General features: G+C 39.3%; 1 protein-coding gene across 9 annotated transcripts in view; it reads left to right on the forward strand.

The window, feature by feature from the left end:
- LOC109451776 (protocadherin alpha-C2) overlaps positions 1–10,563 on the forward strand; it is a 134,126-nt gene extending 123,563 nt beyond the window's left edge. For 8 of the 9 annotated variants that reach the window (XM_074313659.1, XM_074313656.1, XM_019740257.2 and 5 more), the window contains exon 4: positions 7,834–10,563. In XM_074313659.1, the coding sequence (XP_074169760.1) occupies positions 7,834–8,144 (311 nt within the window). In that variant the 3' untranslated portion in view covers positions 8,145–10,563. The remainder of the gene's footprint in view (positions 1–7,833) is intronic. The other variant, XM_019740256.2, reaches the window with a different exon arrangement.
- The last annotated feature ends 12,905 nt before the right edge of the window (positions 10,564–23,468 follow it).

Genomic DNA, 23,468 nt, shown 5'->3' on the forward strand with positions numbered 1-23,468 from the left:
GGCCGAAATGACTTTGTGTTGTTCTGCTAGAGGAAGTCAGTGTAAATCAGACAAACCTCTCGTGGCCTTAGTCGATTGTCCAGGGCAGTTCAGATTAGGGCTTGGGGGTGAGTTTACAAGTCTGGCATTTGCTTCACAATCTTCAGGACCTTCCCTGGCATCTGCATTGGCAAAGCGTCCAGCCCAATCATTCCTAGTCACGGAGGCTGAACTCCAGCCATTGTTGGTTTAGCATGAAAGAGCTAGGAGGACCCTGGAGAGTACCCGAGGGAAGTACCTAAACTGGGTTATAGGATTAAGTGAAGTGGTCAGCCACCTCCCGAGGGCAGTTTTTAAAGTTGCAGATCTTTAAAGTATGTCGTTCTGGTTTTTAAATGTATCTTTACCTGTTGTGGAGAAATCAGCCAATACAAAAAAAAAAAAGCAAAACCATTTACTATGATGATCATATTCCATCAAAATTTTCATATCCCATTGGGTGGTAATCTGAAAATCAGAGAAGGGCTCTGCCTAAGAATCCAGACCTCCATCTGCTTGATGTGTGTCTGAAATCTTCCTAGGCTCTAAGCGATCTATTCATTTGAGTCTTGACTGCATTTCAGTCTTGCCTTTGTCTGCTTGTGAGCTAGGTTCCTGGGAGCAGAGGGGCGGGGACTTGTGGGAGGTCCCCGGAGAGGGGGGAAGGGAGGCAGCACTGAAAGAAGAAACTCCCTTGAATGACCTTTTGCTGGGACTGGCCCTGGGCCTGGGCTAGGGGCAGAAAAGGTGTGTCTTCTTTTCTCATCTTCTTCAAAGGGGAGTATTTCTTTGATTTTGCCCCAAAGTCACAGCATTTTATAGGCAAAGCCTGCAAAGGGTTTCAGTGCTTTTGGCTAAAAGGGGCTTAGATTAGGAGGTCAGTACATGTTGTTTGTCAGATCGTTAAGCTATTATTTCACCTGAATGAGTCCTCAGAGGTGTTTGCTTACACATCAACCAGAATAGGTTGGGCACAACTGTCTGTGAAGGCCTGGGGAAAGCAGATCTTGTTCCACTCTGCAGGCGCTGAATAGAGAGAGGGTTGTCTCCTCAGCCTAGGAGGTTAGGCTGAGTCAGACCCAACCAATACCCAGCAAAGGCCAGAGAGGCTAAATGACATGTAAAAAAAAGCTCTTAACTCCTAGCAGCCCTGCTCTGCCCAGTTCCCTTGGCCAATAGGCAGGGCCATTAATGTTCTTCAACTCTGCGAAAGAAAGATGTGTCTGCGCTCTGCACCTCCCGGTGACAGTCCTGAAGGCCTCATGCAGAGTCCTGGCTGTGGTTGGAAAAAAAATTTCCATCCTAGGCTCTGTGAGATCAGTTAAAGGACTGAGGAGTGGTGTTGAAACCCAATTCTAGACGCCAAACCAGAGGCTTTTAAACGCATTACTCACTTTCATCTCCGTCTCTCACAGTCAGGGCCTGTATTTGAAAGGTAAACAAGCAGATTCTGGCTGAGCTCAATTACAGATTTGATTATCTTAGATGAATCAAAGAAAGTAGTCTCAGAGAAAAAAAAGTATCTATTGCCCTCTGTCCACAGGGCTGTAGTATCAGCTCTGCCAGGGGAAGCATGGTGTAGGGAAAGGGGTTTAGGGGAGAGCAGAAAGCTTCTCATGCCCTTTCCCGACTGCCTGCTGGTACCTGGACTAAATTTGCAACATCCTCACCCTTCGAAGAGCTGCACCATACATAGTTGCCCATGTGAGATTCCATTTATTGAGCTCTTACATTGTGCAGAGTCAGGCTTAGCACTTTACATGCATTACCTCAGTGTCTTCAGGGACTCCAAAAGTGCCATCAATTGGAAGTTGTTTGATCTGCTAAAGAGTGGGCACCACTGCGACTTCTCATATCAGTCTTTTCATTCAATCATCCAGCAAGTATTATTAAATACTTATTATGGGCCAAGAATTGTGCTAGATACTGTTTAGACACTGGTGAATAAAACAGATGCATTTTCTACCTCTGTGGACCCTACCTGGTTGGAGACAGAGGTACAGGGGGTGATGCTTGGCCAGGATGGTCATAGATGGCCTCTTCAAGGAGGTTACATTTAAGCACAGACTGGAAGAATGAGGAGTCATGCTAAGAATAGAGGGAGATCATTCTAGAACAAAGGGAAACCGTATGTGTACGGATCTGAAGGCAGAAACAATCCTAAGGGGTGTTTCGGGAACTGAAAGACGGCCTGTGTGGTCGGAGGATAGTGGTAAGATGGAGATTAGAGAATAAAAAATACCAGATTATTGAAGGGCCTTATATACCATGTTAAGGAGTTTGATTTTCTTTTTGTTTCTTCAAGGCAGTAGAAAGTCTGAATAATTTTAAGCAGAGGAGTGATAGAATCTGATTTCTGTTTTGTTTTTTAAGATTTTACTGTGAGGGTAAATGGGATCAAATATATGGTGATGGAAGGAGAACTGACTCTGGGTGGTGAACACACAGTGTAATATACGGATGATGTATTAGAGAATTATACACCTGAAATCTATGTAACTTTACTAACAATTGTCACCCCAATAAACTTGAATTAAACAAAAAAAGATTTTACTGTATTGCATTACTTCAGTTTTTTAAAAGGGAGAAAGACTAAGGAGCAAAGATGACTGTAGCTGTGGTGTGGAGGGTTAGAGAAAGGCAAAAGTAGAAACAGGTTGAACAAGGAAGGGGCTACTGTTGTAATTCACATGTAAGATAATGGTGCCCCGAAAAAAGGTAGTAGCACTGAAAATGGTCAGAAGAAGACAAAGTCAAGGTATGTTTAGGAGGCAGAACTGACAGGTCTTGTGAAGAATGAAGATTAAAGAAAAATGAAGAATGGCTCGGAAGTTTCTGGCTTGAGCGTCGGGGTGAATAGAGTGTCATTTATTGACTGCAGAAATTTAGAATGGAATAGCTGAGAGGAATCATGAGTTTGATTTCAGATTCCTTCAGTTTGAGATGCCCATGAGACCTCCAAGAGGAGACACCAGATAGGCAGTTGGATACATGAGATTGGAGCACAGAGTGATAGGGGCTTTAAATAGAAATTTGGGTCTCATCAGCCAATTTAGATAGTATGTGTACCCATGGACATGGCTGAGATCCCAAAAGGTGAGAGTAAAGAGAAAGAAGAAAAGAAAGTCTGGGGCCAAACCCAAGGACACTCCAACACATGGGTAAGAAGGATCCTGCACGGAAACTTGACAAAGAACAGCCAGAGGGAAAGGTCAGGAGAATGGACAAGGACCTGATAAAAAAAATAAGTGCTTCAAGAAGGGGCCGACAAATGCTGCAGAGAGGTTCAATAAGAGGAAGACTAAATGTGACCATTGGCTTTGGAAATAATATAACTAGTGAGCTTGACGTGAGCAATGTTAGAAAAGTAGTGCTCAAGGATGCCAAATTCAGGGAGATTGAGAAGTGATAGGACGAATAGCAGGTGTAGAGAATCCAAAACTGCACTCAAATATAAATGATTTATCTGGTGGAAGTTTCACGACTCCACGAAAGGAGCAGAATACTGCTGTGATGTCAAAGGTGCCAATATCACGGCCACTGGGATTACTTGGCCCAGACAGACCATTACTTTTCTCTTTAGCTCTGACCTCTACTCTTCTAGAAGTCATTAATATACTTTATGGTGTGTCTTCCAACTAGACTCTTGGGGAAGTCATACATTGAAAATCCTTGTGGTGCAGATTTTCCAAATATCAGTGCAAATATCATCTCTCCTCTGGAATCTCCTTTGACTTTCTCAAGTATAATTAATAACTTTCTCTTCTGGAGTCCCATAATGCTTTACATGTACCTTGGTTATTGCAGTTATCAAATTGGTGTATAATTGCTTGAGTGTAAATCCCAACTAGACTGTGAGCACGCTAAGGGAGGGGACTGGGTTTGGAAAGTATAGTTGGCCCCCAGTGCTTTATGCAAACAAATAGGTCCAATTTACAACAGGATTCCATCCTCTTATGCTGTGTAGTATCCCTCTATACCTGCACTTCTTCTCATCTCTTCTCTGCTTCATCCCACCACCTTTCAAGGTTGTTACAATAGAATTAGTTTCAAGTACAGTTGACCTTTGAACAGTACGGTTTGAACTGCAAGGGTCCACTTATATGTAGATTTTTTTCAATAAATACATACAGCACTGTAAATGTATTTTCTCTTCCGTATGATTTTCTTAATAATTTTCTTTTCTCTAGCTTACTTTATTATAACAATACAGTATATAATACATACAACATACAAAATATGTGTTAATTAACTGTTTATGTTATTGATAAGGCTTCCAGTCAACAATAGGAGGTTAGTAGTTAAATTTTGGGGGAGTCAACAATTATATGCGGATTTCTGACTGTGGGGAGTGGGGGGTTTTGGCACCTCTAACCCCTGAGTTGTTCAAGGGTCAACTGTAATTAATTCAGCTAATTTATCTTTTGTTTTAGAGTAGGTGTCAAAATACATTTGTAGCCAAAGTTTTCTCTAATTCATACACTAAAAGCAGCATTTGCTTTTTTTTACATCTTACACTGCATCATGTATCTCTAGTTTAGGGGTTTTATTTTGCCCATCACCCAAAGCTAATTAAGTATTTGGAGTACAATTGAAGGTGAGAGTTCTGAAATCTCCCAGCAGTCCTTAGTTTGGGGCATGCCACCCAGATGATGGAGCATATTCTACGTCAGCTGCCTTTTATGTTACCATCATTATTGAAACCTCTATTTAAAAAATCCTAACAGAACTTGGAAACCTCAGAGGTTTTGATCAACAGTAGTGTAGTACATGCCATCAGATGGATTCAGGTATTTCAGTCTGTGAATACAATTTTAAAAGTCCCGGGGTGTCTCATTGTAGAAAGAAGCTAACAGCACTGATTGCTCCAGGGAATGCCCCATTTACAGTAGCTCCTAGGACCTCAGGTTGTTTTGGTTTGTTTTCTTATTTTTCTGAAAAAGATTCTCTTTAAATATATATATATATATATATATATATATATATATACACACACACACACACACACACATATATGCACATACATATGCACATATATACACACACACATACATACATACACACACACATACACACACGGTGCCAAAAAAATGTATACACATTTTACACATTTAAGAAATGAAAACTGTATGAAAATTGTAATACTCAATATATACCGATAACAAAAGATGAATACAAGTCACGTTTGACTTCTGCAATTACAAGAGGTGCTCAAAGTGGTTACCATCAGTGTCCAGACACTCTGATGATGGCAAACTACTGCTTGAGCAATGTTGACCAAAGTGTCCACTTGTATATATATTTTTGGCACCCGTGTTTGTGTGTGTGTGTGTGTGTGTGTTTATAAATAAGGTATAACTGACATATTTTATTTATTTATTTATTAAATTTTATTTTATTAAATTTATTTGGGTGACAATTGTTAGTAAAGTTACATAGATTTCAGGTGTACAATTCTGTATTACATCATCTATAAATCCCATTGTGTGTTCATCACCCAGAGTCAGTTCTCCTTCCATCACCATATATTCGATCCCCCTTACCCTCATCTCCCACCCCCCACCTCCCGCCCCCCTTACCCTCTGGCAACCACTAAACTATTGTCTGTGTCTGTGAGTTTCTGTTTCTCATTTGTTTGTCTTGTTCTTTTGTTGTTTTTGGTTTATATTCCACATATCAGTGAAATCACATGGTTCTCTGCTTTTTCTGTCTGACTTGTTTCGCTCAGCATTACTCTCTCAAGATCCATCCATGTTGTCACAAATGTTCCTATATCATCTTTTCTTACTGCCGAATAGTATTCCATTGTGTATATATACCACAACTTCTTTATCCATTCATCTATCGAAGGATATTTTGGTTGTTTCCATGTCTTGGCCACCGTAAACAAAGCTGCAATGAACATTGGAGCACACGTGTCTTTATCTCTAAATGTTTTCAGATTTTTTGGGTAGATACCCAGGAGAGGGATTGCTGGGTCATATGGCATATTTTTTTATTTTTAAAGATTTTATTGGGGAAGGGGAACAGGACTTTATTGGGGAACAGTGTGTACTTCCAGGACTTTTTTTTCCAAGTCAAGTTGTCCTTTCCGTCTTAGTTGTGGAGGGCGCAGCTCAGCTCCAGGTCCAGTTGCCGTTGCCGTTGCTAGTTGCAGGGGGCACAGCCCACCATCCCTGCACAGCCCACCATCCCTTGCGGGAGTCGAAACCGGCAACCTTGTGGTTCAGAGGAGGCGCTCCAACCAACTGAGCCATCCGGGAGCTCAGCGGCAGCTGGGTTCAAAGTGCCGTGTTCAATCTTAGTTGCAGGGTGAACTGGCAACCTTGTGGTTGACAGCCCACTGGCCCATGTGGGAATCGAACCGGCAGCCTTCGGAGTTAGAAGCATGGAGCTCTAACTGCCTGAGCCACTGGGCTGGCCCCTATTTTTTGTCTTTTTGATAGTAGCCATTCTGACTGGAGTAAGGTGGAATCTCAATGTGGTTTTGATTTGCATTTATCTAGTGATTACTGATTTTAAGCACCGTTCCACATACTTGTTGGCTATCTGTATGTCTTCTTTGTAAAACTGTTCAGATCTTTTGCTCATTTTTTAATTGATTGCATTGTTTTTTGCTATTGAGTTGGATGAGTTCTTTACTTATTTTAGCTATTAACTCCTTATCAGATATATGATTTACAAATATTTTCTCTCATTTAATAGGTTGCCTTTTCATTTTGTGGATGAGTCTTTTTTCTGTATAGATGTAGTCCCATTAGTTTCATGTATTATAGTTCCATTGGTTTATTTTTCCTTTTCTTGCTGTTGCTTTTGGTGTGAAATTAAAAAATAATAATAATTGCCAAAATTGAGGTCAAGCAACTTATCCCTATGCTTTCTTCTAGGAGTTTTATGGTTTCAGGTCTTATATTCATGTCTTTAATCCTTTTTGAGTTAATTTTGTGTATGGTATAAGATAGTGGTCCAGTGTCATTCTTTTGCATGTGGCTGTTCAATTTTCCCAACACCATTTATTGAAGAATCTGTCCTTTCCCTATTGTATATTCTTGGCTACTTTGTCGTAAATTAATTGGCCATAAATGTGCGGGTTTATTTCTGGCCTCTCCATTCTGTTCCATTGGTCTTTGTGTGTTTTATGCCAATACCATACTGTTTTGATTACTATAACCTTGTAATATAATTTGAAATCAGGGAGCATGATGTCTCTGGCTTTGTTCTTCTTTCTCAAGATTTCTTTGGCTATTTGGAATCTTTTATGACTCCATACAAATTTTAGGATTGTTTGATCTATTTCTGTGAAACACTGGCATTGGAATTTTGATAGGGATTGCACTGAATTGATAGATTACCTTGGGTAGTATGAACACTTTAACAATATTAATTCTTCCAATCCATGAGCATGGATTATCCATTTATTTGTGTCTTCTTCAATTTCTTTTATTTTCAATTTCTTCTTACAATTTTCAGCATATAGGTCTTTCACTTTCTTGGTTAAAGTGATTCCCAGGTGTTTTATTGCATATTCTGCTTTAATCCAGTACACTTTCCAGGCAAGATAATCACAAACATGTCCTTTAGGAAATTCTTTGCAAAGAACCAAAATATTTTACTAGAAAATTAGATTTGTGGACCCTCTGGTGCGAAAATCTGCCTTCCTGCTTGTTTTCAAACATTGCCCTTGTCCTCGGGCTTGAAGAATGACCCACGATTTCTTGGGGCCCAGGCCTGTGTAACTTTTCTGTATTCTACCCACGTATGTGGCGTGGAAGGCATGTGCTGACTGTTACTGACTTTTGATGTTTTGTCTTTCAGAACCAGAGGCAGGAGAGGTGTCCCCTCCAGTCGGTGCTGGTGTCAATAGCAACAGCTGGACCTTTAAATACGGACCAGGCAACCCCAAACAATCTGGTCCCGGTGAGTTGCCAGACAAATTCATTATCCCAGGATCTCCTGCAATCATCTCCATCCGGCAGGAGCCTACTAACAGCCAAATTGACAAAAGTGACTTCATAACCTTCGGCAAAAAGGAGGAGACCAAGAAAAAGAAGAAAAAGAAGAAGGGTAACAAGACCCAAGAGAAAAAAGAGAAAGGGAACAGCACGACTGACAACAGTGACCAGTGAGGTCATGTAATGGAAACAAGCCACTTAGCCAGTTTTTGTAATAATGGCAAATCTCTCCCATGTAGCAACTCCCTACTCTTTTCTCCTAGCCCTCTCATAGACCTCAGAAATCTGCAGAAAGTTCCCTGTGTCTGTCTAGATCTCATTTAACAGGTTTTGTCTTAAAAGCTTTACTAAGTCTGGTGTTAACTCTTTCTCTCCACTCTGGCTTGTTTTCAGAACCTAAAAAGCAGACCCAAGTTTCCTTTCTCCTCCGCCGCAAAGGAGAGGCTTCCCAGCCCCGCCAGTGAGAGGTTGGACTCTCTGCCCTGTGCTCCGGGGATCCTGTCTTGATGACACTTGCAGGGCAGGCTGAAAGGTTTTGAGATTGAGCAGCTTGAGTATCTGTGGCCACTGGGTATGTGTGGCCACCGGGGGTGTGTGAGTACCAGACATTGGCTGGGATGGGCCAGATTAGACCAGTTGGTTCAAGGAGGGCTGGGAAACAAGGGCAAATAAACAGTGGGAGGAGTTACCAGTACGGAGGGGAAATGCAAAACGTAAAACGGACCAGACTTTCTAAATCTTACAACTCAAGAGGTGGTGGCCACCCTTTAGCAGACAAAACTGCCCTTACTAATAAGGCTCCAGGAGTCCCTTAAGTCTGTTGGCTATGATGTCATTATACCCTAAGCCTGCATTGTATCTACAAGCCAATAGTTCAGTGTTTAACAGGGGGCCAGCCAGGGCAACTGAAGCAGATCTGATGTGTTTCCTGTACATGTCCTTTGTGCTCACGTTATTAAAAATTCTTTTGCACACAATGCTTATGAAAAAGCCAGATCCCTTTCTAATAACACATATGCAAAAGCAAAAGAGAAAAAGAAAACCCCAGCACCTCACTTATGCTGTTTGTTGTTTGATAGATTTATTTAAAAAAGAGAAAATCTATAACTCTAAATCTTTAAAGAGAAATATGATGAAGACAATTCCCCTAAACTCCCCTCAAAAGAGAATTCAGCCTACAGCCATTTAAATGATCATTGCTGCTACAGAAGTGCTTTAAGAGAATTGTCTGAAACATCTGTATTATACCGGCCACCTGCCAATCACAGCTTTACTCTTTCAGGTCACTCGGGGGCTGCCTCTTGCATGTATTAATTACTAAATAAAAGAATCTTTCTCTCTCTCTTTTCTAAGAAACAATTATGTGCACTTTGAATACATAACCTTCTCTAGCCAACTATGTCAAGACCCAGAAATTGAAGAAAAATATTGTTTTCTCATACATACAGTGAGCGGACTTTTCAATCCTCTAATTCTGTGATTTGTCTTGGTGTGCTAGCCTACACCTTCCCTCTGGTTTTGTTTAACTTTTCTATAACACTCTGAATTGCTAATCTTGCTGACACCTATGATGTTACCTGAAATCAATCTCCCATATGTATGCTGTATGCTATTATAAGACTCCTGAACTATACTTACTCTGTGCTTGTGTATGTGAATGTTTATGCAACTATTACCTAGAGTGAAATTTAAGCTTTATTGTTGAATGTAATTCCATTATATTTCCTTTTGTACACCTGTGAAAAAGTGGAGTAGTGTTTTTTTAACCATTGTTAATCAATCAGCTTTTGTGTATGTAAGACACAGTAAAATTTCTTTCTTAAATCAAGATACTGGTGATTCAAAGAATTTTATTTATGGTCAGCCAAGAGCTGTCTCTTGCCAAGACTCCTATTGGCAAGGGAATGGATAAAGCTGTTTTTTTCTAGTAACAATTCTGGAATGAATATTGAGGATATTCCCTGAGGGTGTGCAAGCACAAAATTTACCAATCTGACCTCTTTGAAGTTGCAGAATGCTTTGAAATTCTAATGATACCTGGAATATCAGCTCATAGAGAATAATAAAATTTACTGTCACCTTAAATAAGAAATTTTAACTTTGTTAAAATGTACAATTTAGAAGTTTGAGTAATTATATTATCTTTTAAAAGTGAACGTAAAAGAGGTAGGAGTCTGTTGTTAAAACAAAAGCATGAAATCTCAACAACAAAAAAAATCTGTTTTCTACTTTTAGCTTCATTCTCCCATATTTTGAAGGGTGTGTAACTCAGCTCTGCAGGATTGCATGGGGTAAAACTTGTTGCCAACACATGTGAACCATTGCTACATTGTAGATTGTGATCATTTTGCCCCACTGAAGCCCATGTATCTGACCTTACGTGCCTTTTGAATACTAGGAGAATCGGGCTAATTTATTAATGATGATAATTATAATGTATCTGTACAGCACTTTTTACCTTTGCAAAGTGCTTTCCAATCCATGTTAGTTACTAGTTATTACAGCTGTAAGGATAAAACACGTCATGTGGATTCATTTTTAATTGGTGCTATTGGTATTGCCTCTGTTATTGCTAATAAATGGAAAATGGTGGTATGAAAGAAATGGTGGTCATTTCTAAGTATAAGAGTAGGAGAAAACAGAATAATGATTATCCTTAGCTATTATTATTGAAAAAAGTTTTAGAATGAAACTTACTGTGTCACTCTCTGGCTATCTCCCTGGCTTTTACGACCATTACAAAGGCAAAACACCCAACGGAATCAAGAACCAAACGCCACAATATCACTAGAATGGGCAGCCAGGAGGTTTCTGGGTCACTTCCCAGTACACTATTTCAGTCTTCTCTAATAAGACAAACCAATTTTTATCACTAGAGCCCTCCAGTCATCTTGTTCATTATTTGTTTAGCCCTTGTACTTCTGTACAGTTGGGAAGTCAAATATGCCCCCAAGAAATTAACTTTTATTGAGTACAGGGTTTCTGCCAGCCACTGCAATAGGTAGATTCAGTCCATGGTACATGTTCTGTAACAAATAGACTATATTTTCCTTCTGTAGTTAAATTGTTATGAGCATAGGCTTTTGATGCAGTGATTCTCAACTGGGAACAGTTTTGCCCCTCAGGGGACAACATCTGGAGACATCTTTGGTTTTTGTTACTTGGGTGAGGGGTGCTACTGGCATCTAGTGGGTCAAGGTCAAAGATGCTACTAAACACCCTGCAATGCACAGGACAGCCCCCCACAACAAAGAATTTTCCAGCCCAGAATGTCAGTACCAAGAATGAGAAACCTTCAGATAGAGTGACCATTTAATTTGTTATCGAGTCCATTTTTGAGATAGAAAGGAGATACCATTAATAATTATTCAGGATATAAGATGTAGGCTGGGACTATCCCAGGCAAACTGGGATGTGTGGTGGCTACTTACAGAAAGAAATAAACTGGTACAGCTCTGCAGCTTCCTAGCTGGGGAACCTTGGGCAAGCCACTACTCTTAGTTTTTCAACCTCAATTTTACCATCTATAAAATAAGAAAAATTACAGTACAGACCTTATAAATTTGTGGGGAAGATATAGAAAGATCTTTAAAAGGTTTTAGATGGCTGGCGCACCATAATGCTCAATAGATAGTTGTTGTTTTTATTATGATGATGATGATGATGATGATGATGATGATGATGATGATGATGAATCATTTTCTTCTATCTCCTTACCCCTTTTTCACAGATTTAGCTATTACACTCAGGACACTTTCCCTACTGATTAAAAATGTGAATGAGTGATGGTAAAATAAATCAGCATAGACTTTGCAATAAAAATATTTTATTCCTTCACTTTTTTACTCACCCTTGAAGGAAAAGAAGTCAGTTTCCTACCTCTTTACTTACTTCCATTATGAAGAATAATCAGGTCTCTAAGTGGTCAAGTGACCAGTCTCTTTATAGCTGTTACATATACATCAATGGTCAGTGAGCTGAAAGGCAGGGACCAAAAGACTCTGCATGTTCAAATAAATAAATTCCAAGTGAGCCTAAGTACAACAGCTTGAGAAGAGTCACCTCCAAGAACTTCTGACAGATGGGCAACACACCGAAAGATCTCCAAATCTGCCTAGTGTCCTATCACTCATCAGAAACAACCCAAATTCAGTCTCTTCTAAGGGCCAGGCTACTTGATATGGATCTCACGTATACAGAGTGCAGGATTCACTTTATAAAGAATTGCAAGTCATCTAATTTTAAAGGGTGAGGCTACCCAGTGTGTGTTCAGAGCTTTGGCTGTTGGCTTTTAGGCTGCTAAGTAAGATTCTAAGTTTCAGGATCTCGTATTCGTGTATTTTATGTTTTATAAATTCAAAACTCAATCCTAAATCACAAATATAATTAACCAAACATTAATGCAATTCTAGTGTTAAATCTAGATTTTAAAACCACCAAAATATCAAGAGGTACACTAAAACACACAAGAAACTACAGATATACTTCCCTGGGACTTGAAAGCCCCAAGAGCTCCCATAAGAAATGGCAAGTTGGCTACTCCTTGACCCCATTTCATCATCTTTTCATGTGCTTCCTCTCCTTGTGGAAGGAGCTGATCACATAATTTCTCCCAGAATTAGCTTGGCTATTGGCTAGCAGGACATATAACTTGCAATCTGAGAAATCCCTTTGGGTTTTATGTACACACACACACACACACACACACACACACACACACACTTCTATTATTAGTAAATGAGCCTGGCACTAGTCTCCCTTTGAAGCTATCCTAAGAGTGGTATAGAGTAACCCTAATGTCTAGAACTAGTTAGGTAACATGTATATTGGTTCCCATTTTCTCTTGGGGTTGATTCATGGGGAAATGCCTGCAAAAATATTAAATCTTAAAAGTCTTTTGTCTCAAAAACAAAACAAAACAAAACAAAAAAAAACGTCTGTGAGTTTGTCTGTGAGCTTAAGCTCCGATAGACACCGGGGATAGATTTAGTTCCACAGCATGGAGTCTAGTCTGCATAAAGAAATGAGGAAGAGTGGGTTGTGAAAAACACAAAGCCCAGCAATTTGTTAGGTTATCGATGTGACCTGGGAATCATAAACCCACGAAGAACATGAACGATTCAGACAAGCATTCAGTAAGTTGCTAGTCTTAGAGCAGAGCTAAAAGAAATTGACAACCAAGGCATAAACATACAGGAGATTGATTGAATAGTTCCTGTTTTCAATCCTTGCTTTCACTAGCCTAACTTTATTTAATTTTATGTGACATTGCAGTTTTAGTATAAAAGTAACACATGTTCTTTTTTAATAAATCAAAGAATCCAAAGGCATAGAAAGAAAAATTATTAATTGGCTCACCAGTTTCTTTCAATTCTCCCTCACGCAGGTATCCAGTGTTAACACTTTAGGTGTATTTTTCCACACTTTTCTCTCTCTACACACACACACACGCACACACACACACTCACACGCCTATTATAATTAGGATGGAGACTTCAGTCAATGAGCCTGGTGCTCGTCTCCCTTTGAAGTTGTGCCTACTAGTGTTATATAGCAACCCTATTGTCATAACCATTTAGGTAAAATGAGTGAGATCTCTCTCACGTAAGCTCAATTGCTTTCTTTTTAAAATAAAACCAAGATTATACCATGCTCACTACCCTGAAGCTTTTTTTTTTTTTTTAAACTTACAATAGCATGCAGATTTCTCCAGGTCAATTATAAATCATTCTTGTTAATTCCTGGACAAATTCCACGGAATGGCTAGCTCATAATGTCATAATGCATTTAGCGTTAATGGACAATTGGGTTGTATCCAGATTTTTGCCACTAGAAACAAAAAATAGCTCTTGTGTGCAATGATAAATTCAGTACCTGAGCTTTATAAAACTTGGGTTAGGTGTATCCCAAAGAGGAAATTTGGAAGGCCTGTGTAAAAGATAATACTAGTCTTACTTTCTGCAACATGCTTTTCTCCATATAAATATAAATCTTTTCAGTTATTTGCATATATTCCATGATATGGTTATACTATAATTTATTTAACCAGACCCTGTTAATAGATATTAAAGGTTTTTCAAAATTTTACTACCGTAAACAGTGCTACAGTGAACACTCTTTTACCACATTTGGCATATTAGTCCAATATTCCTTCAGGATAAGCTCCAAAAAGTGGAATCACTAAGTAACAAAATATGCACATTAAACTTTTTATACATACTACAAAATTGTCCCCTGGAAACACATATACTCCTACCAACAGTTTATGAGAATTTCTACACTTTGCCTAATATTTAGATATTATCATTCTCATCTTTGAAAATATGATAAGCAAAGCACTGTGGTTTAATTTGTATTTCTTTGATTAGCATAAAATTGCACATTTCTTTCCATCTCTTCTATCAGAAGATTGTGATGTGACTGGTCTGATTGATGGTTGTAGTGTAAGCCCTGACAGTAATGCAAGTGCCTAATTTAAGGTTTGATTGGTGAGGCATCCACTTCAAAGATGTGTATTTTGAATAAACACGTTGCCAGCCACTTGACTGGATGAAAAGCTAGGCTACGCCCCCATTCCTCCCCAGACTCCTTTGTTTCAGAGATCTTGGTTGATTTTGATAACTGACCATTTGGGTCACTTGTTTTTTCCTCTTCATTGTGCTTTAAATTCCCATTTTATATTTTATTTTTTCCAGTTTATTTTATTTTATTTTTTAAGATTTTTATTAAAATATAGCTAATATACAATACTGTATTCATTTCAGGTGTAGCCATAATTATTCAACATTTATATAACTAAAGAAGTGATCACCCATCATAAGTTCAGCAACCATCTGACAACGTACTATGCTATCACAATATTATTGACTATATTCCCCATGCTGTACATTACATCCCCATGACTTATTTGTTTTATACCTGCAAAGTTTCTGTTGAGAAATCAGCTGACAGTCTTATGGGAACTCACTGGTACATAACTAACTGCTTTTCTCTTGATGCTTTTAAGATGATCCCTGTCTTTAACCTTTAGCATTTTAATTATGATGTGTCTTGGGGTGGCCTCTTTGGGTTTATATTGTTTGGGATTCTCTAGGCTTCCTGGGCTTGTATGTCTATTTCCTTCACCAGGTTAGGAAAGTTTTCAGTCATTATTTCTTCAAATAGGTTCTCAATCTCTTACTGTCTCTTTTCTCCTTCTGGTACCCCTATGATGCAAATGTTGTTATGCTTGATGTTGTCCCAGAGGTCTCTTAAACTATCCTCATTATTTTTTAATTCTTTTTCCTTTTTGCTGTCCCAATTGGGTGTTTTCTGCTACCTTCTCTTCCAAATCACTGATTCAATCCTCTACTTCATCTAGTCTGCTGGTGATTCCATCTAGTGCATTATTCATTTCAATTATTGTATTCTTCACTTTGATTGGTTCTTTTTTATGGTTTCTATGTCCTTTTTTAGGCTTGCTATCTCTTTGTTGAAGTTTTCACTAAGTTTCTTTCCTTCCCCTCCACCCCCCAAGTCTCTTGAGCATCCTTATAACCATTGTCTTGAACTCTGTATCTGGTAGGTTGCTTGCCTCCATTTTGTTCAGTTCTGTTTCTGGAGTTTTCTCCTATTCTTCATTTGGGACATATTTCTTTGTTTCCTCATTCTGGCTGCCTCTCTGTTTGTTTCTATGTATTAGGTAGGTCTGCTATGTCTCCCAGTCTTGGCCAGGTGGCCTTATGTAGTAGGTGCCCTGTGGGGCCCTGGCACAGTCTCCCTGGTCACCTGCTTCAGGTGCTCCAGGAGTGTCCCTTGTGTGGGTTGTATGTGCTTTCCTGTTATAGTTGAGCCTTGATTGCTATTGGCACATCAGTGGGTAGGATTGACCCTCAAGCTGATTGGCTATGGGGTTTGGCCATATCCACAGCTTATGGACTGCTGTGCTGGGGAGCTTATCACATAGAGCAGGATTTGTCCCAGCAGGCTCTGGTGCCTGTTGAGACCATCCTTTGGGTGTGCCACTTGTGGGGCTAATTGGGTGGTGCTCTGCTGTGGTCTGAAGCCAATTTCCAAGTATGTTGGTTCTGGGGCTTCTTGCAAGGGGCTTCAGTGCAGGCCCAGGTCACCCACTGCCTGTGACTGGCCAGGGACTACCTGGTAAGAGCTACAAAGCAATCCACAGTTGTTTATTGCCTTTGCTAACCCTGCAGGCATATGGAAGAGGCCACGCAGCGAATTGAGGAAGGCTGCTACCAGTACCAGGCTTAGGGTAACTCCACAAAAAGCCAGGACACCCCAAGGCCTGCTGTCACCTTCCAGTTCCCTTAAGGTTCAACCCCTGATAAAGCCTTGTGCAGTACATGAGTTAGGTGGGGCAGGGTCTCAGAGAGTCACTAGAGTGGGAAGAGTTGTGGTCAACAGGTTAGTGTAGACTCTGGTTTGGTGTCAATGCTGAGCCTGGATTTACTCAATGAAAATCTCAGGGCACACTGAGGTCAGCTGCTGCCCACCTGGCTCCTGCAGACACTGATAGTTTTTCAAGAAATTGTGCTATGCGGGCAGGGCTGGATGCCCTCAGAGAAGGTGCCTTTGGTGTTGGGCCAGTTGGGTGGAGCCAGGTCTTAGGGAGTCAGCAGGGTGGAGCAGCAGAGCTCACTAAACCAATCAGATTCAGATTTGGCCTGTGCAGGGGAGGGCTCAACACAGGAAACATGGAGCCCGCCTGCTGTCTGCCCGGGAAGAGGACCTCACACAGTAGTTATTTTAACGAGTGTCCTTCAGCCCTCACTTTGAGCCACACACCTCAGTCTGCCCCTGGGATGCCTCCGATGGCCCCCGAGTTACTGTCCTTCTACTAGAACCCAAGGTGAGTGCCTTTGAGTGAGAGAGTCTGTGCACTGGCTGTTTAAGAGGATGCCTGGGTTTCCCGCAGTTTTCCGCCCCACCCGATGGTCAGAATCCCTACTGTTTTTCACAGCCAAATGTTGTGGGGGCTCCTTTTCCTGGCACCAGTACTCCGGGCGGGGGAGGCTGGTGTTGGGCTGAGGTCTCTTGCTTCTCCAGGGGGAAATTCCATGGCCTAGATTTCCCTCCCAGTTCTCAACTGTCACACGGAGGTTTGGGGCCAGCCTGTTTTGCATCTCCACTCCCCCTACCAGTCTTTACGTGGCTTTTTCTTTATATCTTTAGTTATAAAACTGTGGGGACAGAGCCAGGAAAGCAGTTTCCAGGTTCTCGGCCTCACGTGGAAAGGTGCTGGCTCAGGTAGTAAATGGCCATCAACTGTGACTGGGTGGCCATCAGCTGTGGCTAGTTGGGCATCAGCTGTAACCAGTGAGCCATTGGGCACTAAAATAACTGCTGTGGCTACGCTAACAGAAAATGGGGGTTAGCAAGAAGATGGTGGCTGAGCTAGCAAGTGCGGATTGCAGTTAGCACGGCGGATTGCAGCTAGCGAGGGGAGTCGGTCAGTTGGCAGAAAAGCGGACAGCAGGTCACATGTCGTGTGAATCCAGCCTCCAGTGAGACTATAGTGGTGTGACTCCCCTACCTATGGCTCCGTGGGTGTTCCTCTTTGGCCTTACCATGTCCTGCATTCTTATATGGGAAGCGGGACCAGAGACCCCGCATCACACCCTGCATGACAAAAACTTTTGTTCAGCCAGACTTCAGATGGTTCTCCAGGTTGGTTGTTGTATAATTTAGTTGTAATTTTAATGTGTTCACGGAAGGAAGCAGGCATAGTGTTTATCTGCTCCACCATTTTGGATCTCCTCTCCTCTCTTATGTTTCAAATTCACCAATAGAGACTAAGCCCATGAAACCCTAGGCCCCCATCCTGAAGCCCAATAAAAGCAGAAGCCCAGGACTGTGCTCTCACACATGTCCTCTTTCTCTCCCTGAGACCTCACTGTGTCGCCCCAGGTGTACTGTGTAATTTCCAGGATCTGTAAGTAATCGTTCCTGCCTGCCCCCATCCCCCCCAAAAAAAGTTTCCTGATGGTTATTGCTGAGGGTGTGTTTCTGTCATAATAACCACAAGGGCCTGTCCAACCACAATATTGGTTATGGATAAGCTAAGACCGGCACAAAACAGGTGTCAACTATTTACCAGAATACAAGATGCCTTTAAGTATCTGAGTAGCAAAATTGGCTTTAAACATCAATTTAAAATTGATGGTGTTATTTGGCTCAGTAGATATATTAGATAGATTACAGTGTGTGATCTCAGAATCAATGATCAGTCCATATATTCGTGCAATGGATAATTACTGTAATAAATGCAGACTTGACATTTCAGTGGAAGGAACATAGTGCATTAGGCCTGTGTCCCAGAGGGCTTGCTGGATCAGGAGCTGAAAAACCATCGAGTATAGTGGGCCAATTACCTTGTTTCTGGAGCTCTACCCTTCAGTCTTAATAGTGACTCGAGATCAAACCAGGGCATGCAACACACTGTCTTCCATTTTCCTGAAAATGAGCCCACATATCATTGTTCAGAAGTTTCATTGACTCCCCAAGTAGCAGACCTGGAGGTTGTTCTGTGTGGGTCTTAGATTTATTAAAAGAGTTGGTAATGTGTGTTAACTATACCAACAAAGTGAATTTTGACGCTAATATCTGATCATACACCAGGAGAGATAACTGGGTTAAAAGAATTAATGTAAAGATCTTAGAACAGGGTCAGGCACAGAGGAAGCACTTAATAAACATGAGTTATTTTTTTAAAGTTAACAACATGGCACCTGAGCCCAATTTGGATGACTGGGAATCAATTTCTGTTTCTTTCTCTTCCTTCCTTTCTTTCCCCCTTCTTCCAATTTTCCAATTCATTCTCTTTCCCATAGGCTTTCCCTCCCCCCTGATTTATTTCTGTTCCTCCTCACCATTTCTTCCTTTCCTCCTTATCTTTGCTCTTTTCTTCTCCCTCCTTTCCATACTAACTTTATTAAACCCCTTTCTCATCTTCTCATCTCCAGTGAGAATCAGGTTATGGTTGAACCTTTCAATAATTACTCAGAAAGTCAACACACTGCAAAAAATCCATTTACATAAAGTAAATCTACCTAATGTTTAATTGGGTTAAAATTTAATTTCTCCAATTCAATGCATTTTGTATGGGACACGCGGAGTATACTCTTTTCTCATATTTACATGCTTTAACAGTAAGTTGACATTTTCTCCTTTACATTTCAAGAGTTTCTATTGGATACTTTAGTACTTTTATTTCCATTTCGAGAAAACATGCACATTGTAGGCTACTAGGCAGAAAGGGGAAGTGTCCAGAAAAAGTTGGTCACTATTCCCTTCTGATTATGAAAACAAAAGTCACATCATTTTGTATTTCTTTTTCACGTTGTTCCCTCACTCTTTGCTTACCTATGTGTGAAGTGAGAAAGCAGAGGGCTAAGAGAAGGAAACTTGAAGATATAGGTGGGCTGCAGGCAGACAAAAAGGGTTTTCATCCATACCACACAATAAAACATAAATGCCATTTGGATTAAAGGGTTAAATATAAATTAAACCATAGAAGAACTGGAGTAAAACAAAAGTGCATGTCTGTCAACACCTGTCAGGGTAAGAACCTTCTAAGCTTAAAGGCAATAGATGGAAGTACAAAAAAGTAGAATTAATTTTATTACACAAATTCATTTTATGTCCCTAAGTTAAAATGTAAATAGACTTGCAAAAGTATTAACAGAAAATAAAGGATAATTTTTATTGTATAAAGTAATTGTACAAACTGATAAGAAAAATGCTCAGGCTCCCAGAGATATGAACAGACCAGGGAATTTTAATGTATTTTGGAAAATGCTCAACTGTTCAACATCATTAATAATCAAAGATAAAAAATGAAACAATTAGATACCATTTGTCACCTATTAAATTATTATATATTTGTTAAGAATCATAATTTCTGATCTTTACAAAGATGTGATGTACTTCTCCATTTCTTTGTCTATTCTGGGGGAGCTCTCATGACTTGGTCTTTCCAGTCTCTACTGGATCACTCACTCCTTCTTAGGGGAAAAGACTTATCTGATAGGAGGAGTTGAAAGGATAAATTGGTATGCACAGACCATCCTTGCTCTTTCTTCTTCCTCTTGGATCAAACTCCTCACCCAGAGCCCATGTTCTACTTCAGTCCTGCTCGTGTGAGGCAGAGGCTTACCCTGGGTTTCATTCTAGAGATCAGTACCTGTTTCCCCGAAAATAAGACTGGGTCTTATATTAATATTTGCTCCAAAAGACACATGAGGGCTTATGTTCAGGGGATGTCATCCTGAAAAATCATGCTAGGGCTTTTTTTCCGGATAGGTCTTATTTTCGGGGAAACAGTATAAGAGGCATATTTTTCTGAATATATAAGCACATTCCCCAATATCAGATTTATCAATGATAAAGGTGCTATTTTGGTCTCCATTTATTATTTTTTGTTTTATATCTGTATTGCTTTAGATATTGGCCACAAAGAGGGGTACTACTTATTGGGGCCTGTCAAAATCCAACACTTTATCACTGTGCACCCAAAGCTTTAAAGATATTCAAAGGCTTTTATCCATTTCTGGAAATTACGTTTAGACAAACCTTTACGTGCTATGATCTTCATTATGTTTTTATTATTAACGATACAATAATGGTTAATGAACCTATGATGTGTCCACTAACAAAGTTGTCACTAAACAGCAAAAATTAAGATGCAAAAAAATATACATCATTCACTGAACCAATATTTTTTAGCTTGTACTATGAGCCAAGAACTTTGCCATGTAAAGTAAATTACAAAGAAAGAAGACTAGAAGGAAATATATCAAAAATCTTTACAATGTTTATTTTTAAGTAGTAAGACATGCTTTTTTGTGTCTTTTAAAATTATCCTGTGCTACCTTTCTGACTTTATAAAAGTATATACACCAGAAGAAATGTAAAAGCAAATGTGATACATCAGTTAGAATTAGTTCAGGTTAATATATTTTTAAAAGACTCAAAATAAAAGTGATGGAAATTACATCCCCCTCATAAAAATAAGTCTGGAGGTAGAGAGTCAAAGCTGATAGGGTAGATTTACCTGTGTCATTAGGGACATATGGTCATATCTTCTGCTCTGCCATCCTTGGCATGAGACTTCTTCATTGTCAAGGTCTTCCTAATTTAATATGACTACTAGATCTGCAGCCATTTCAGGAACAGGAAGGAGGAAGGGAAGTCTTTTAAGAAAGTTTCCCATAAGTCCCACCTAACATTTCTGTTTACATCTCACTGAAAAAAAAAAAAAATTCACATTGTCAAAGCTAGATGCAAGGATGTGACCAACTAAAAAAGAAGAGTTCTCTATCTAAAGAGAAGATAGAATATTGGGGCTATAGCCTCTACCACAAAAGGGATGAATTTTAAAAAATAATCTCAAAGTGGGGAAAGATTTTATAAATATGACAGAATACTAAAAAGACATAAAAGAGAAAATATTTTGTATAAACAGTTTTTAAAAAATCGTATTGCAAAAACCACCATGAACAAAATCAAAATATAAAATATCTTTCTATTAATATCATAGATAAGGGCTAATTTCTACACACATAAATAACTCCTACAAATTAATAAGTAAAAGCCCTCAAAACCAACAGAAAAATGTGCAAAGGACATTTTACAGAAAAGGAAAATACAGATGTTTAGAACATATGGTTCAAATAAATTCAAAATAAAAACTCCAGTGAGACAAAACTCCATTTTTTTCACCTATTGATTTAAAATGGTCAAGAAGTTTAACAACTGTGTTTTAGGGTGCAAGTCAACAGGTACCTTCGTATGCCATGTATCTGATACTTCTTGTGCCTCACCTCATATTTTCTAAACTTCACCTCTGATTTCAGCTGTTGCTGTGTTAAAAAAAAAAAAAATCCTCTGTGGGCTTAGACTGATTTCCTCTAAGTCTTTTGCTTTCTTTCCTGGAGCTTTTCTGATGTCTCCTCACAGGACACTGGTGGTTAAAGATACAAGTTTACTATAGAAGTGTAGGACTTAAGACTTCTGGGTCAATCTTCAACCAATGAGGAATGATGGACAAATTTTTCTTCTCCCTGTTGATCCTTGGGTGAACAATATCAAAGGGCATCCTACATCCTCCGCTGAGGTTCCTGGCTGGCTGGAGCCCCAGCTGCCCACAGTGGTGATCTTAATAATGCACCCTTGTATTGGCTTTTCTCTGTTTCGCTTTTCCTAGTAGTTCACTTTTCCTTTGGATCACCTCCCAAACTGATTACCTGTGTACAACCCTTGCTTCAGGCTTTACTTTTGAGAGTAATCTGAGCTCAGACATATGGCTAATGGGATATAAATTGATAAGAGTAATTTGACAGTATTTACTACCTTTTAAAATATTGACCTAACACTTTAGGAATTTATTTTAAAGATATATACCAATATTTTAGCATAGGAGAAATGATGGTTGTAAAATAACATGCACTGCAGCATTGTATAATAGCCAGGAATTTTTTTTAAAAACCCACTGAATTCCCCCAAAATAAGAGATTGCTTAAATAAATGCCAATATATCTGTACAATGGAATAAATAGTAAGCAGGTGTAGCTTTATATGGTAAGACCTTTAAATAATGATGTAGATTTATATGGTAAGAGCTTTAAAAATTGACACAGAGCAGTAAATATTGTTATCATTACACACACACACACACACACACACACGCACAGAGGGTGCCAAAAAAAGTATACACATTTTAAGAAAGGAAAAAACTGTATTAAAATTGTAATACAATGAATGAATGACACCAGCATTCATTTGATTAACTCCATCTTTTGAGCAAATGTCATACTGCATATTGCTACAGTAATTCAATTCAACTTCAGAAAGTAATACATAGATAACATCTTTTAAAATGTGTACATTTTTTTTTTGGCACCCCTGGTATATTCATTTCCTGGAAAGAGACACACGGATATGACATCAGTGGGTTATCTCTGAGGAGAACTTGGTGGCTGCAGGTAAATGTGAAAGAGAGACTCGTTTTTATTTTATATAATTTTGTATTTTTAAAATATTGTGCCATGTGAATGTACTACTTATTCAACTTATATGTCAAGCAAAAATTTTTTTTGGTTACTAATATGTCATGATTTAGTATTACTTTGCCATTTAGAACACTGGACCTGCCTGAATGCCTGTCTGAAAGGTCTATTACATCCGCTGATTTTTTAATGGGAAACCTGTATCAAAAGTTACAAGTGCATAAATTAGAACGAATAGTACAATGAACCCTATGTGCCCATCATCTTCTTTGAACACTTATCACCATTTGGCCAATTTTTTCATTTATCTCCACACTTTTCCCCCAGAGTGTTAAAGCCAAATTTAGATATTTATCATTTCACCTGTAAAAATCTACCGTTACTTTCAAAGCTTCAATGCTTAACTAACTGAGCATGACATAATGTTTTAAAATTCTATTAAATGCACAAAGGAATACAAAACAATATCAGCAAATAGCAAAAAGGAAGTAAA

Source organism: Rhinolophus sinicus, linkage group LG10 (assembly GCF_036562045.2).
Source record: "Rhinolophus sinicus isolate RSC01 linkage group LG10, ASM3656204v1, whole genome shotgun sequence".
Taxonomy (NCBI): Eukaryota; Metazoa; Chordata; class Mammalia; order Chiroptera; family Rhinolophidae; genus Rhinolophus; species Rhinolophus sinicus.